The sequence below is a fragment of the Trachypithecus francoisi genome, unplaced genomic scaffold (assembly GCF_009764315.1).
Source record: "Trachypithecus francoisi isolate TF-2019V2 unplaced genomic scaffold, Tfra_2.0 Lachesis_group6, whole genome shotgun sequence".
NCBI lineage: Eukaryota > Metazoa > Chordata > Mammalia > Primates > Cercopithecidae > Trachypithecus > Trachypithecus francoisi.
Genome location: NW_022681471.1, coordinates 49,732,980 through 49,749,096, shown reverse-complemented (window position 1 = coordinate 49,749,096; position 16,117 = coordinate 49,732,980). Strand labels below are relative to the sequence as shown.

The window sequence follows — 16,117 nt, the reverse complement described above, 5'->3', positions numbered from 1 at the left end:
TTTTTTTTTTTTCTTCTGAGATGGAGTCTCACTCCCTCACCCAGGCTGGAGTGCAGTGGCGTGATCTCAGCTCACTGCCACCTCTGCCTCCCGGGTTCAAGCAATTCTCCTGCCTCAGCCTCCTGAGTAGCTAGGATTACAGGCACCACCACGCCCGGCTAATTTTTTTTTGTATTTAGTAGAGACAGGCTTTCACCATGTTGGCCAGGCTAATCTTGAACTCCTGACCTCGTGATCTGCCCTCCTCAGCCTCCCAAAGTGCTGGGATTACAGGCGTGAGCCGCTGCGCCCAACCACATCTTCTTTACATAGGTATTACTTTGTTAAGCACATGGTAGATACTCAATACATATTTGTCACAGGTGGATTGGAAATGAAGCAGGCTCAGGCTTGCTTTTGAACTTTTTATTCTCATAAGTACAATTCTTCCCCTTATGACTGAGAAGGGGTTACCAATTTGCTTGCATACACAGGAGAAACACAGTTTAAAATTCTTCCTTCTATAACCACTGATTTTCCAAGAGATGGAAATGTCAACTGTGAGGGGAGGGAGATTGTAAGTAGCTGGTCTGTGCTATGGCAGAACAGTCTCATTATCAGATACTCAAATGAAAAAATCTTGCTGAGTGAAATGTAACCCTCCATCAGAGACCACTGGGATACAGCTAGATTTGCTCAAACAGCCTCCCACTAAAGCCTCTCCAGGCATGCTTTCCTTCCATTCTTAGTAAGGGAAATCAGTCTTGATTCTTCAGGCAAGAAGTAGATGTTTTTTGTTTTTTGTTTTTTGTAAACAATATAATCTTAACAGAAACTGAAGTCCAGAGAAGTTAGGTCACTGGCATGAGGGTTTCAAAGTGTATCTGACCTGATACCATATAGATTGCAAGATAATTCAGAGTTGGGAGCCTAAGGAATTATAGGAGAAATCTTAGGGAATGTCAAAATCAGCTACAGTCTTCCCTTCTCTTTGGTGTTTGTGAGTGTTTGTGAAATTCCTTTTCATTCAATTCTTATGTCATGCTGAGTCATAAAAAGAAGTGTTCTTCAGTGCAACACATCTCTGGAGGCCGCTTAAGCCAGCCTCTGTGTTAGTCATCACTATACTCACAGGCTTGGAGCCAGTGCCATTCACACTTCCCCCTCTTCTGCAGCAGACGGACTGAGTTTCTCTAATCCCTGTGTTCCTTCTCCCCCATCTTTCTAAAACCCTTCTCTGAGAGAGGAATAACTATAGCTTCGGGGATAATATAGCTTTAAGGAAACTTTTGGCAGATGCGGACGTCGTAACATCTGGGCAGTGTTAACAGAATCCCGGAGGTCGGGACAGACCAGGAGCCACTCGTTCTAGGAATGTTGAAGTAGAAGGTTTTTTCCAATTGATGAGAGGAGCAGAGAGGAAGGAGAAAGAGGAGAGAGAAAAAGGGCACAAAATACCATAAAACAGGTAAGATCTGCAACTAATCCCTCCACACTGCACTACCCCAATGCACAATTGTGAAGGGGATAAGGAGGTCCAGGACTTGGGCAACATGGCTGGGGGTGGAGGTCGGGGGAGAAGTTATTTTATGAAGCTGGATCATATGCTGCTTTTCATTTATGCTGTGACCTGACTGCAAACACATGTTCCCAGCAACTTCTTGGCCCACAGCAGAGGGATGGGATGGTTGACTCTAGTGAGTCAAGTATTAAGCCTGAGATTGGGGAGAAGCTGGGCAGGTAAGAGGTCACAGGTTCAGAGTATTGGGTCTGAAAAAGGAATGCCTCTGCTCCAGAACAAAGGAACTAGATGGAGGCTAGATGTGGGAGAGGGGTCGGTGATTAGTTATCTAACTGTTCGTTTTCCTGGATCTCTCTTTAATCCCCTCTTTCTCCTCCTTTTGTTGCCTCTTTCTGTGATTATCCATCTCTTTCCTTCAGCTCTGTCAGATTTTCTTTCCTTCCATCCCACATTTTTCTACTTCTCTTGCCTCCTTCGTTTACTCTTTTTCTCCGTCCTGCCTCCCTGTCACTTTCTAGACAAAATCTGAAGCCAAGCAGCAATGAATTAGAAAAGAAATTTTTCCCTTTCTTGGGCTTTGCATGTCCCTTAGGAACTCTGGCCAGAATCTACCACCTTTTTGTTTCTCTATTTCTAGGACTGACTCCTCCCCTGAGCATGGCATTTCATTGAAAGCATGTGAGTGAATGGGTGCTTGCTGAAATGCCCAGTGGCCAATTTATACCAATGGGCAGCAAATTTTAATACTGTCATTTACAAAGTATTTGCCTACTGGGAACCACAAAACTCTCATCCCATTAGGGTGAGGACAGGGCAGGAAGTGAGATGGCAATTGGAGCTTGTTCACCCTCTCCTCATGTACCTCAGCAGGTCCTCCTCTACCTCGCTGACTTCCTGCTGGCCCAGCAAGGTAAAACTAGAGGGTTAGGCTGGACTTGAAAGCCAGAAGCCACTACCAAACCACTAAGTCTTAAAACCCAAAGCTAAGAACAGAGCCAGAGTATAGTTACTGCCTGGGAGACTAAAGAAGGGAAACATTCGGTCCTGTCCAATACAAAATTGGTAATAATATTGTCTAATATATAAATTACTTCCCTATATGACAGGCAATAATCAATTCATGAGGTAGAGAGTATTATGATTCCGATTTTATAGATGAGGAAACCGAGGCTCAGAGAAGTTAAAAAATTTGTCCAAGACCCCATAGCTAATAGGTGACAGAATTGGATTCACATCCAGACCTGTGTAACATCAGTGTTCAAATTCTTTTTTTTTTTTTTTTTTTTTTGAGGCGGAGTCTCGTTCTGTCGCCCGGACTGGAGTGCAGTGGCCGGATCTCAGCTCACTGCAAGCTTCGCCTCCCGGGTTTACACCATTCTCCTGCCTCAGCCTCCCGAGTAGCTGGGACTACAGGCGCCCGCCACCTCGCCCGGCTAGTTTTTGTATTTTTCGTAGAGACGGGGTTTCACTGTGTTAGCCAGGATGATCTCGATCTCCTGACCTCGTGATCCGCCCGTCTCAGCCTCCCAAAGTGCTGGGATTACAGGCTTGAGCCACCGCGCCCGGCCAGTGTTCAAATTCTTAGACCACATATGCTAACGCTTTCCCAGATTAGTGGCTAGGAAATGTTAGTTGAATGAATGAAACCTAATGGTAGCCTTTAGGTCACCAGGTTATGTTGGCCTTTTTCTGGTCTCAGTACTTCAGTGTCCCTCTCTATAACTTGGATCATGGAGCATTTGCGTCTGATCCCACCAGGGTCAGTTGAAGATTGGTTGTTTTACGTCCTCCTCCTCCTGGGAGGAAAAGGGACCACAAATAACAAACAGAGTCTTGTTATTCTATAACATGAAAGATTCTTATGAGGGAGATAATATAGAAAGCATTCATTAATTATAAAATCTCTCTTCTTCCTCACAGATCCCATATTTCTGCTTCCCCACTTTTGGAAGTTAATTGATGGCTGACTTCTGAAAGTCACTTTCCTTTACCCTGGTACTTCAGGCCATACATACATCTTTTCTTGTCTCCATAATCCTCCCTTTCAAGGATGGCCAGTCAACTAACTCAAAGAGGAGCTCTCTCTCTGCTGTTCTTCCTAACTCCAGCAGTGACACCAACATGGTATGCAGGTAAGTTCTAGGAGCTGTTGTCTGTTATTTCTAGGAAGGATAAGTCCTAGACCAAGACTTGGAGAAGAAAGAGTTAGACTACAAAAAGAGACACTTATTTTCTATACAGAGAAGTATTAAAAGGACAATAAAGATGGTTAAACATTGCAACAGACTACCAAGGGAGGCTTTTAAGGCAGTCTAACAAGAGGTATTTGAAATAGGCCACACTAGTACAAACATGAGAAGGCTGGACATCACCTTTGAGGCCATTGTCTCACCTGCTTGTGTAGTTAGCTTCCTGAAAACCATTTTCTAATATGAAATCCTTTATGAGTCAAATCGTTATTAATATTAATCCTTTTATGAGTCAAATACCCTTGTCAAGACCACAAAAATGGACTTAGACCACAAATCTCATTTGGGAAAAATAAGGGGGCAGGCAATCTATTCAAGGGAAACAAGAATCCATCAGACTTCTTCCCTCCCTCCCTCCCTCCCTGACCTTATTTATAAAATGAGATTTTTATAGCCCTTTTATGCCAAAGCTGTTAGTGGTAATACAGATCACATCCTTTTAATCAGGAATTTCCCAGTTTCCTTTCATTTGTTCTTTACTTCAGAAGGGATGGAGTTTTCTGGATTCCTGAACATTTCATTCTTCACCCAGAGAGCCAGAGAACAAACTCAGTGAGAAGAGGGAAAGGGGAGGGGAAGGGATGAGGGCAGGATAATGAAGTGGCATACAGAGGTTTTATATGGGGCCCAGCTGGCATTCCAAGTGCTAAGAATATTCTGTGGCCTGCAGTGTCTGCCCTCACAGGGGCCAGAAGGGAGGAGAGGGGGAAGGAGACAGGCCCAACCAAAGGGGTTAGGAAAATATCCAGAGATGAGTAAATAACAAACTGCTCCCATCACAGCCACAGTCATTGCAGCTAAAATTTTCCACATGCCCTTAGCTCCTGGTGGAGGCCTTTGGCAGTAGTTCTGTTTGTCTGGAACAGCTGCATCAAGTTTTCAAACAAATATGCAAACTTCTTCCCCTTTTTGGCTTAACCTGGCTTTGTAGGGGGTGAAGCACAAGGACTGACATTGAGATGAAAAATTCAAGTCAAGCCCTTGGCAGAGCATATCCTGTTTGGGGTTAGAGGTGCCCCAAGTCTCCAGGAGATAAATATGCGACTGTCCTCCCCAACCTCCCCTAGCTTCAGTTCATTTACAGAGACCAAAATCCAGCCAAAGACCACAGGACTAAAGCAGTGGAGATTACATGGCTTGAAGCCCAATTCTGAACACCTGTATGAAACCTCATGGCATGCAAAGGTCTTTACCTTTCCCAAAAGAGAAGCCTGAGCTGTTGGAGTCATGAGCACAGAGCAGTTTTTTAAAAGTTAGATTCAGTTGAGGTTCTCAAAGGGCTATTTGAAAAGGTGGAACTCCCTACTTCCACATGAATCACGAGTCACCACTCCTGAGGAGCTCAGATTGTGAGGCCTCTGCCAGCCCTGCAATTCCACTCATTCTTCCCTCTTCTATCCTTAGGAGACCACATGATGAGAGACATTTCCTGTACACTGCTAGCTCAGCTGTTGAGCTTGCCTTCATGCATTTGTTCATTCATTCCTTCAACAAATATTTATTGAGCACTCTTTATGCATCCAGGACTGTTTTGTTTACTTCTACAGCCTTGTCTTCAAATGGGCATAGCACAGAAAAGCAGCCAAATGTGGATTCAGGGCTAATCAGAAAAAGGGTCCAGGAATAATCAGCAGTGGTTGGGAGAAGTTAAGAATATAAATAAAGCAAAGAATGGGTTAAAAGTGTGTGCTGGCGTATCTGTGCAGCCCAGAAAGTCAGACTGTATTTGTCATCATAAACCAAGGATTAATATGAATCTTAAAATAGTCTTTTAACTATCAATTACATGTCTAACTATACTTTTGTGAAGGGCAGTGCTTAGAGGGCCTGACTGTACTATGGAGGTTGGAGGAGCCCAGTAACAGACCACACAGTAACCAAGCACTGATTGATCTAAAGGAACTGAGGAATGCTCCCCAAGTCCTTCCCCAGGGCTAAAGAGGGACAAGCAGACAGAATAATGTAGGGAGTGTTCCCCTTTAATTTCATTCTTATACCCATCTTAGAATTCCACCATTTGCAAAAAAAGAAGAAAATACTCAGATAGGCAAAGAGGGGAAATGGGAAAATGGAAAGGTTTAAAGTGGCAAGGTGGTCTGAACCCTTTCTCCACACAAAGCATAGTTGGCACTGGTCCAGCTACTTCCGTATCCTGATGGAGACTGTAATTATCTTACTGAGTCTTCCCCCACAGTTTTCCTACATCCCCTGTAAATCTGGAATGATGTAAAATGCTTGGTGGCCTTCGATCCCACACACACAGTAAAAAAGCTGGATTGCAAAAGAGATTTTGGACTTTTATCCCAGTTGGACATTGTCAAAAGCTCTCCTCTAATCACCATCTTCAGTGTAGTGTCTGAGTTTGGTATCTAGGGGGTCAAGCAGACCTGGGCTGGAATGCCCACTCTGCTACTTAATAACTGGGAGACCTTGGACAACCTCCTTGGTTCCTCAAGCCTGTTTCTTCGGCTTTATATTGGAGCACATTAGTAATACCTACCCTGCTGACATGTTACGGTGACATAATGAGCTAACATATGTCATGTGCTTAACACAGAATGTGAGCTGAGAGATGTTAGCAGCCATTGTCATAGTTGTTCTTGTTGTTGTTGTTACCATTATCAAGCCACAGGGCTTTGACACTTCTGTTTTCTCTTCTGGTAAACAGTCCTTTGCTCCCTGCTGAGCCATTTCTTCAAAAGCTGGACTCTGTAACCGGAGCAGGGAGACCTAATACTTTAGGGAATCACACACATCTGGCCTCCTGTTTACAGGACCTATAAGGCTTTGAGGCTAATACCGAACTGAAACCGCTCACGAGAATTCCATGACCCCCCTCCTCCCCCACGCCCACCAATGAAACCTCCCGTTATGAGAGAAAAGAGAGCAGGGGAGATGAGGCCTGAGAAGAAATAAACAGAAGCCAGAAGAACTGAAATGGGAAAACAGAAAAAAAGAAAAGGGGAAAAAGAAAAAATGAACTCTTTCCTTTGGAATGAGGGCAAACCAACGAGGACATGATTTCATAAGGCAAACTTTCAATTGATTCATTCCCTTGTTCACTAAATTGGACTGGTTTCCCAATACCTCACCTCCCCCACCCCTAGTCTGGGCTTGTGGGGAATGGAGAAGCTTCATCATCTCGCCCTCTGCTCCGCCCTTTAGTGCAGGGGTCCTGTGCCTCTTCCCAAGAGGAGGAGGCGAGCTTGTGGCCTGAGTGTTTACACAGGCCAAAGGGCTCCAGCACTAAAACCCAGCCCTGTCCTGGAAGCACACCCTCTCCTGGAAATATGGAATTGTCTCTTGACTCCAACACAGCTGGCTACGCTATTCTTGTGCGTGCGTTAGGGCTCAGGGAGGCTGGAAGGAGGGCTTCCGGAAACTTTGCTCCGGAAAGGACCAAGTTGTTTTCCAATTAGTTCGTATTCATGACCGATTTCCTGCCGTCTGGTGGAACACACTGTTTAGTCTCCCAGACAGCCACAGACCTGCCTCCACTAGGGACTGGGCCACTTAACTGGATGGAGATAGATTAGGAATGTTCTCTAGCTCAGCAGCTCCCTGTTAAAGTTCCTTGTGATTAGAGAAACAGAAAATTTATCCGAAGGACTCTGCCTTCTCTGTTCTCCAAACCAGGGCAAAGTGCTCACAAAACTGCTTTCATTTCCTCTTGCCTTTTAAGTCACCCCTCTCGGCCTTGGCACGCCACCCCCAGCAATGGTAATCCAACGACAAAAAGGCCCGTGCCCTGTGGGCTAGTGGAAACCTGAGTAACTGTTTCTCTTTGAGGACTGTGAGCAGGACTGTCACTAGGGGGAAGACACAGGTTCTGTTTTTCCTCCTATCTGGGACCACAGTCCATTCTCAGAGCTTAGTCCCCAGTGTCTTACCAAGACTCATGTGTTGCTTCAAGGAAATGGGTCATTTACAGTCCAGATTGACAGGATTGATGTATGGTCAGGTTCAATTTTTTTCTTTTAGATGGAGTCTTCTAGTGCTCGCAGTAACTGGTCCCACAACGATGAGCCTGCCCTCTATGCAACTGAGGTGCTGAGATTCACCCACAATAGTTCTGCTGCCTTACAACACAGGATTTCCCCCCACTAAATATCCACCTGGCTCCCCACCCATGGAATGCCATGTCCTAAGGAAGTGACAAAGTTGGAAAGTTGGATGAGAGGGGGAAGGTTGAGAAGAACTTGAGTGAGAAATCAAGACACCATCTTGATATTGTCTTCCTTATTCTAGGTTCTGGCTACTATCCAGATGAAAGCTACAATGAAGTATATGCAGAGGAGGTCCCACGGGCTCCTGCCCTGGACTACCGAGGTAATCCATCCTGCTTCTCAAGCCCAGAAAAGCTCTTTTCTGGCCTCAGACCTAGGCCCTTCCCTGAAGCATCCCCATCAGGCTTGGCTCACATGTGCCCAAACTGCAGCACAGGGAATCAAGGGCTGTGATTTCTCATCATGAACTTGGGTTACTGACTTACTGTGTGACCTCACCTCTCCAGCCTGAAGGTTCTCCATGTATTATTAATCATTAAGTATCGACTAGTTACTCAATGCCTAATCCTGTGCAAGGTAAGCCTGTGGGTGATACAAGGTCTCAGATAGGGTTTTGTCCCCATCATGTAGCTGACATTCTGTTGGGGGTGATGGGGGGGTATAAAATTAGCACATGTAGGGCAAGTAAGTGTGAAGCTATGTCATAGCAGTAAATGCAATAGGATTTAAGAAAAATAAGTCAGGAAAGGGGTCATGAAAGATGACATTTAGGCTAACCTTAGAATGATAGGTGGGATTTTGAGAACTAGAAAGGGGAGGGGAGAACACCCAGAAAAGCAGATGGCTAAAAATATGGAAGTAAGAACAAACCCGGTAGAGGAGGGAGCTAAGAAGAAACCGGCCTGATTGGAGGAGATGGAAGGTGGAGGGAGTAGTATCAAAGAAAGTTAAATACACGTCAGGTGCAGTGACTCATGCCTGTAAACCCAGCACTTTGGGAGGCCGAGACAGGTGGATCACTTGAGGTCAGGAGTTCGAGACCAGCCTGTTCAATATGGTGAAACCTCATCTCTAACAAAACTACAAAAAATTAGCCAGGCATGGTGGCATGTGCCTATAATCCCAGCTACTTGGGTGGCTGAGGCGGGAGAATCGCTTGAACCCGCGAGGTGGAGGTTGCAGTGAGCCGAGAGCTGAGATGGCACCACTGCTCTCCAGCCTGGGCGACAAAGCAAGGCTCTGTCTCAAAAAAAAAAAAAAAAAAAAAGTTAAATATAAGAGTGAGACCAAATTAGGAAAGACTCCATGATCTAGGGACAATACTAATGAGAAGCAGGAAAACTATCTGTGATGAATGCTGCACAGTAAGTAATTCCTGCATTAAAGGGAAGTTAGGCCAGGGGTATCTGATATCCCTTCTATTCTGATTCTTTGTTTCTTTGCTTTGCAAGCCATGCAGAAGAGTTCAGCTGTTGTACTAGGATCTACAGGGAGCTCATCACATGTTTTTGCACAGGGGCATGACACAATAAATTGTCATTTTAGAACATTAGCCTGATTATTCTATGCAGAAATAGGGGTTCAGTGGTTAGGCCTGAGTCAGGGAGACTCTCCAGGAACCAGCTACAGTAATGTTGGCTAGAGATGACTGAGGGTGGTGGCAAAGAAATGGAAGGTACAGATGAACCCCATAAATGTTTCAAAGAAAGAGACGACAAGACTTAGTACAGACTTGATGTACCAAGAGGCTAAGAAACAAACTGATGTCTGAAAGCACTCAGTCTGTACACCTGAAGAATTGTAGGACCCCTCTCAGAAAGACAATGTTAAAAAGAAAACTGGTTTCGTAAAGATGCCTACAGGCAGCTGGAAGCGGAAAGATGAAGTTGTGTGAGTCATCAGCTTAGATAGATGGGTTGTCTGAGGGAGCAGAAGGCCAGGGTCAGAGCTTTAGAAGACATCTGTAGACATGAGTAGGAGAAGAGGAACCAGCAAGGGGAAAAAAAGAGAGTTAGTGGTCAGTCATGTAGGAAGATATCTGGCAGTACCTGTCATATTACAGAAGCCACAGGAGAAGAGAGTTTAAGGAAAGGAAGGGGTAAGAGATAAATTGTGTCAAATATTGCAAAGAAATCCAATTGAGGGTAGAGAAAAGATTTTATTTGGCAAGAAGGAGGTAAACGGTGACCTTTAAGAAAAACAGTTTCGGCCGGGCGCGGTGGCTCAAGCCTGTAATCCCAGCACTTTGGGAGGCCGAGACGGGCGGATCACGAGGTCAGGAGATCGAGACCATCCTGGCTAACACGGTGAAACCCCGTCTCTACTAAAAAATACAAAAAACTAGCCGGGCGAGGTGGCGGGCGCCTGTAGTCCCAGCTACTCGGGAGGCTGAGGCAGGAGAATGGCGTAAACCCGGGAGGCGGAGCTTGCAGTGAGCTGAGATCCGGCCACTGCACTCCAGCCTGGGCGACAGAGCGAAACTCCGTCTCAAAAAAAAAAAAAAGAAAAAGAAAAACAGTTTCAACTGAGAAATTATCAGAGCTTTGAGCTCCTCTGAGCTCCTTTGTAGCTACCTTCTACTCATGTTCTTCTCACTGCCAAATGGTCCACACCCACTCCCTCTCTCTCTCAGCACCCACTAACTCCTAAACTCTCTACAGTCTGTTTCTCACCCACTCACAAATCTACAACCTGAAATGACATCTCTTGAAGAAAAAAGTTTTCTCCCGTGAGAGAACCGATTTCCATGACCCTTTCTTGAGGTTGTCTCTCAGTCTCTCTAGCAGCAGTGAGCACCTTCCTTTCTTCTTAATCCCCCTTCCTTGGGCTCCATGGCATTTCACAATTCTGGTCAGAGCTGAAACTGGGAAAGGAGATGGACTCTCTGGTGGTGACAATAGAGAGAATGAGACTAGGATCTGAACTTGGGTCAACCCTGACCTGTCTCCTGAGCTGATGGACTACATCTCCAACTGCTGCTACACACTTCCATTTGGAGATGTCTAAAACAAAAATATTTCCTCTCTCCTGAAAAAGGTTCTACCTACTGACCTTCCTACTTCTGATAACACTACCATCATTCTCTTAGTTACTCGGACTTCAGAATACCTCAATGTCACCTCTAACAGGTCCTGTCACCTTTAACAGCCCCCTTTTCCTCATCACTTCCTGCCAGTCAGTCACAAAGACCTGTCATTTCTTTATTAATCCATGGGAATAAAACTTTGACCTCACACATGGATAATACAGTTGCCTCTAACTGGATTATCTGACTCATGTTTCCCCCTCCCCCAAACCCAGTGACCCACAATGATCATTTTAAATCAGAATCTGGCCTCGGTCTAGCTTCCCAGACTGACAACTTCCTACCTGTTCTCCCCACATGAAATCTGCACTTCGGTCAGGCTGTGTTCAGTACTGTGTTCCCAACTGCTTTAGCCCACACTGAGCTTTCCCTTGCCCATTTATTCGTTCATTGAATATTTATTGAGTACTTATTAGATACCTCTTCTGATATAAATGTTTACTGTCTAGACACACTTATTTGGCCTTCATTATGCACTGTCTCTTTGGTTTACTTTTCATTACCCTCAAGAAAATAGTTCTGTATTTAACTGTATTTAACTATATTTCTGTATTTAACTGTATTTGTGTATTAACTGTTTTTAACTGTATTTAACTGTTTTTAACTGTATTCCTGTATTTAACTGTTTTTAACTGTATTCCTGTATTTAACTGTTTTTAACTGTACTTGTGTATTTAACTGTTTTTAACTGTATTTAACTATATTTAAGGAGTCATGTGTGTTACTCTCACAGAGCCTTGGTTAAAAGTAGATGCTGACCACCAGCATCCTGGGAGCAGAAGCCAGATTATGGGAGATTATAGTTTGGAGAGGTGGCTAGTAAAAAGCAACAGATGCAGAAGGTACTTTCACGGAGTCTGCAGCCCTATTATTAACATTAACCTTCTTCATTGGTTCTTCTTAAATGAGCATAAAGCCCTTGGAGAATATAAGCTGCATAAGGGCCTTTGGTTTGGAGGTCTAGTGTCTCAAAGCTCCTTTAGGACTTAGTCTTGGCATAAAATGAATGGAGTGAAGTTAGCAATGATGAGGGGAGGGAGTGTCCAGGAAAAGTACAACCTGAGCCCCAGCCTCCCATGTAAAGTCTTTGTGACCTTATAATCAATAGCTCTGCAACTGTAGTGCTAAAGAACTTTCTGTAATTTGAGATGGTGTCTCCAGATGGCAGTCGTGTGTCTCAGTCACGTGCTGGAAACGAATGCTGGGAACCACAGCATGTTGCTGCTTCAGGAAGAGGGACACTGGCTCAAACCCAGACACTGACTTAGGGAAAAACATTCGCAGGGTTGAATATTTGACACATGAATTTCATTTGGTTCTCACAACCACCCTATGGAATGGTTTATTACCCCTATTTTACCAACCAGGAAACTAAGCTCAGGGAAGTTTTAGATTCAGAGAGTCACAGAGAATTTAAACTCAGATCTGTCTGACTCTAGAACCATGCTTAATCCATCTCTTTCATCAAAAATATAACTCATTGTTCTAGAAAAGAAGACCAGAAAAAAAAAAACAGAACAACCAGATCATTATTTCAAAGCAAATTGGCACGTCATTTGCTATCATCTTCACTCATCCTGCGCTTTCTGTCATTCCCTTATCCTGACTCCTAGCTTGGAGTCAGCTGGGCTGTTGCTTTCCTTGCAGCTTGCCTCATCTGTGAGCAAGCTAGTCACACTGCCTGGGTTATCTGAAGATATCAGAAGATAACAGAGAAGGCCCTTTCAAAATTGTTGTCAGCACTTTATTTTCTGCATACACCTTAAAAAGAGATAGACAGATGAATAGCTACAGAAAGCAGAGAAAATGGGCCTGAGTTCAAATCTCAGCTTCTCCCCCTTCCAGCTCTTGGACTCTGGACAAACACCTACTATGTGCCAGTCACTGCTATGTATTTTATAAATGTTATTTCATTTAAATAAATTGCACGTTTACTATGTAGTGATATGGAAAGATCTCTAAATACAACTGTTAAGTTTACCAAACAAGCAATGGAGGGAAGAGTGGACATAATATGCTACCCTATGTATTAAAAAGAAGGAAAAATAAGAAGCTATACCAACATTTGCTTTATTTGCACAAAGAAACTATTAAAAGTAGTTCTTTGGAAGGGACTAAGTCAGGTGGGCATGGGAGCAGGGGTTGGGGGAAGACATTGTACTTTGTAACTTTTTATACTTTTGAGGTTTTGAGTCATGTGGATATATTATCTATTCAACAAGGTCAGTGTTTACTTCAAAGTAGTAGCCTATTTTATATCTGCAGTGGCAGACACTGCGGTTACATAGGACATGGGGTTTGGAGCAGACAAAGCTTGGGTTCAAATTTAAGCTCTACCCACTACTTGCTTAGGGATCCTGGGCAATTTACTTCCTCATCTGCGAAAGAGGGATAAACACCTACATACCTTACAGGGCTGTTGGGAGAACTGTATGAGATGATATATGTGAAAAGGAAAACATGTAGCATGGTGCCTAGAACACAGGAGATACACAAAAAGACTTACACATTCTCACCAGACAATTTGCCATACAGTATTTTTGTTTTTTTTAGGTGGGGCGGGGGAGTTGTTTTTTTTTTTTTTTTTTTAGACAAAGTTTTGGTCTTGTTGCCAGGCTGGAGTGCAATGGCGTGATCTTGGCTCACTTCAACCTCTGCCTCCCAGGTTCAAGCAATTCTCCTGCCTCAGCCTCCCAAGTAGCTGGGATTACAGGCACACACCACCACACGCGGCTAATTTTGTATTTTTACTAGACAGGGTTTCACCATGTTGGCCAGGCTAGTCTCGAACTCCTGACCTCAGGTGATCCGCCTGCTTCGGCCTCCCAAAGTGCTGGGATTACAGGGATGAGCCAACACGCCCAGCCTGCAATACAGTATTAACACATTCTTTTTTCTTTTATCGATACATAATACTTAACATATTTATGGGGCACATGTTGAGTGTCATGTGCATAGACTGTGGAGTAATCAAGTCAGGGTATTTGCAGTATCTATCACCTTCAGTATTTACTATTTTGATATGTTGGTATCAAGTCCTCTCTTCTACTTAATTTGAAATATACAAAACATTGTTGCTAAGTACAGTCACCCTATTCTGCTATCAAACGTTAGAATTTATTTCTTCTAACTGTAGATTTGTATCCACAACAAACCTCTCTTCATCCCCCCTGCCACCCAGTTACCCCTCCCATTCTCTGGTGTCTATCGTTCTATTCTCTATGTCCACGAGATTAACTTTTTTAGCACCTACAATTAAGTGAGAACATGCAGTATTTGTCTTTCTGTGCCTGGCTTATTTTGCTTAACATAATGACTTCCAGTTCCATCCATGTTGCTGCAAATGACAGGATTTCATTCTTTATTATGGCCAAATACTATTCTATTATGTATATGTAGCACATTTTCTTTATCCATTAGTCCACTGATGGATACTTAGGTTGATTCCATATCTTTGCTATTGTGAATAGTGCTGTGATAAACACATGAATGCAGATCCCTTTGATATATTGATTTCTTTTCCTTTAAATAAGTACCCAGTAGTGGGACTGCTGAATCATATGGTAGTGCTAGTTCCCTCCCTTCCTTCTCTCTCTCTCTTTCTCTCTTTCTCTCTCTCTCTTTCTCTCTTTTTCTCTTTCTTTCGTTCTTTCAATGGTCTCACTCTTGTTGCCTAGGCTGGAGTGCAGTGGTGTGATCTTGGCTCACTGCAACCTCTGCCTCCCGGGTTCAAGCGATTCTCCTGCCTCAGCCTCCCCAGTAGCTGGGATTACAGGCATCCGCCACCATGCCCAGCTAATTTCTGTATTTTTAGTACAAACAGGGTTTCACCATGTCGGCTAGGCTGGTCTCGAACTCCTGACCTCAGGTGATCCACCTGCCTTGGCCTCCCAAAGTGCGGGGATTACAGGTGTGAGCCACCACGCCCGGCTAGTTTTCACTTTTTAAGAAATTTCCATACTCTTTTCCTTAGTGATTATATTAATTTACATTCTCATCAACAATGTATGGTTCCCTTTTCTCTGCATCCTGGCCAGCATCTGTTATTTATGTCTTTTTTTTTTTTTTTTTTTTTAAGACAGAGTCTCACTCAGTCCCCCAGGATGGAGTGCAATGGCATGATCTTGGCTCACTGCAACCTCCACCTCCTGGGTTCAAGCAATTCTTCTGCCTCAGCCTCCCGAGTTGCTGGGATTACATGCGCCCACCACCATGCCCGGCTAATTTTTTGATTTTTAGTAGAGACCGGATTTCACCATGTTGGCCAGCTGGTCTCAAACTCCTGACCTCAAGTGATCCACCTGCTAGGCCTCCCAAGTCCTGGGATTACAGGCATGAGCCACTGCACCTGGACTTTTTAATATTAGCCATTTTAACTGGGGTAAGATGATATCTCATTGTGTGATTTTGATTTGCATCTCCCTGATGATTAGTGATGTTGAGCATTTTTTCATATATCTGTTGGCCATTTGTGTGTCCTCTTTTGAGAAATATCTATTCGTGTCATTTGCCCAATCTTTTAGTGGAATTATTTGTTTTTCTACTGTTGAGTTGTTCGAATTCCTTGTATATACTGGACATTATTAGTCCCCTGATGGATAAGTAGTTTGCAAATATTTTCTCCCATTCAAGAGGTTGTCTCTTCACTCGGTTGTTTGTTGTTGTTTTGCTGTGCAGGAGCCTTTTAGTTTAATAGAGTCCTCTTGGTCTATTTTTATTTTTGTTTCTTATGCTTTTGAGGTCTTAACCATAAAATTGTTGCCTAGACCAATATCCTGAGGAGTTTTCCCTATGTTTTCTTCTAGTAATTTTATACTTCTGGGTCTTACATTTAAGTTTTTACTCCATCTTGAGTAAATTTTTGGATATGAGAGATGGGGGTCCAATTTCATTATTCTGTATAAGGTTATCTAGTTTTCTAAGCACCATTTATTGAAGAGAATGTCCTTTCCCCAGTGTATGTTCTTGATGGCCTTGTCAAGATCAGTTGGCTATAAATAAATGAATTTATTTCTGGGTTTCCTATTCTGTTCCATTGATCTATATATCTATTTTTTTTGGAGACAGAGTCTCGCTCTGTCGCCCAGGCCGGAGTGTAGTGGCTGGAATCTCAGCTCACTGCAAGCTCCGCCTCCTGGGTTTACGCCATTCTCCTGCCTCAGCCTCCCGAGTAGCTGGGACTACAGGCGCCCACCACCTCGCCTGGCTAGTTTTTTGTATTCTTTTAGTAGAGACGGGGTTTCACCGTGTTAGCCAGGATGGTCTCGATCTCCTG

The 16,117-nt window shown here is 43.8% G+C and overlaps 1 protein-coding gene across 1 annotated transcript in view; it reads left to right on the top strand.

Moving 5' to 3' along the window:
* Nucleotides 1–1,104: 1,104 nt before the first annotated feature.
* SRPX2 (sushi repeat containing protein X-linked 2) overlaps nucleotides 1,105–16,117 on the top strand; it is a 32,819-nt gene continuing 17,806 nt past the window's right edge. The window contains exons 1-3 of the mRNA XM_033201163.1: nucleotides 1,105–1,447; nucleotides 3,422–3,633; nucleotides 7,999–8,079. Of these exons, the coding sequence (XP_033057054.1) occupies nucleotides 3,552–3,633; nucleotides 7,999–8,079 (163 nt within the window). The 5' untranslated portion in view covers nucleotides 1,105–1,447; nucleotides 3,422–3,551. The remainder of the gene's footprint in view (nucleotides 1,448–3,421; nucleotides 3,634–7,998; nucleotides 8,080–16,117) is intronic.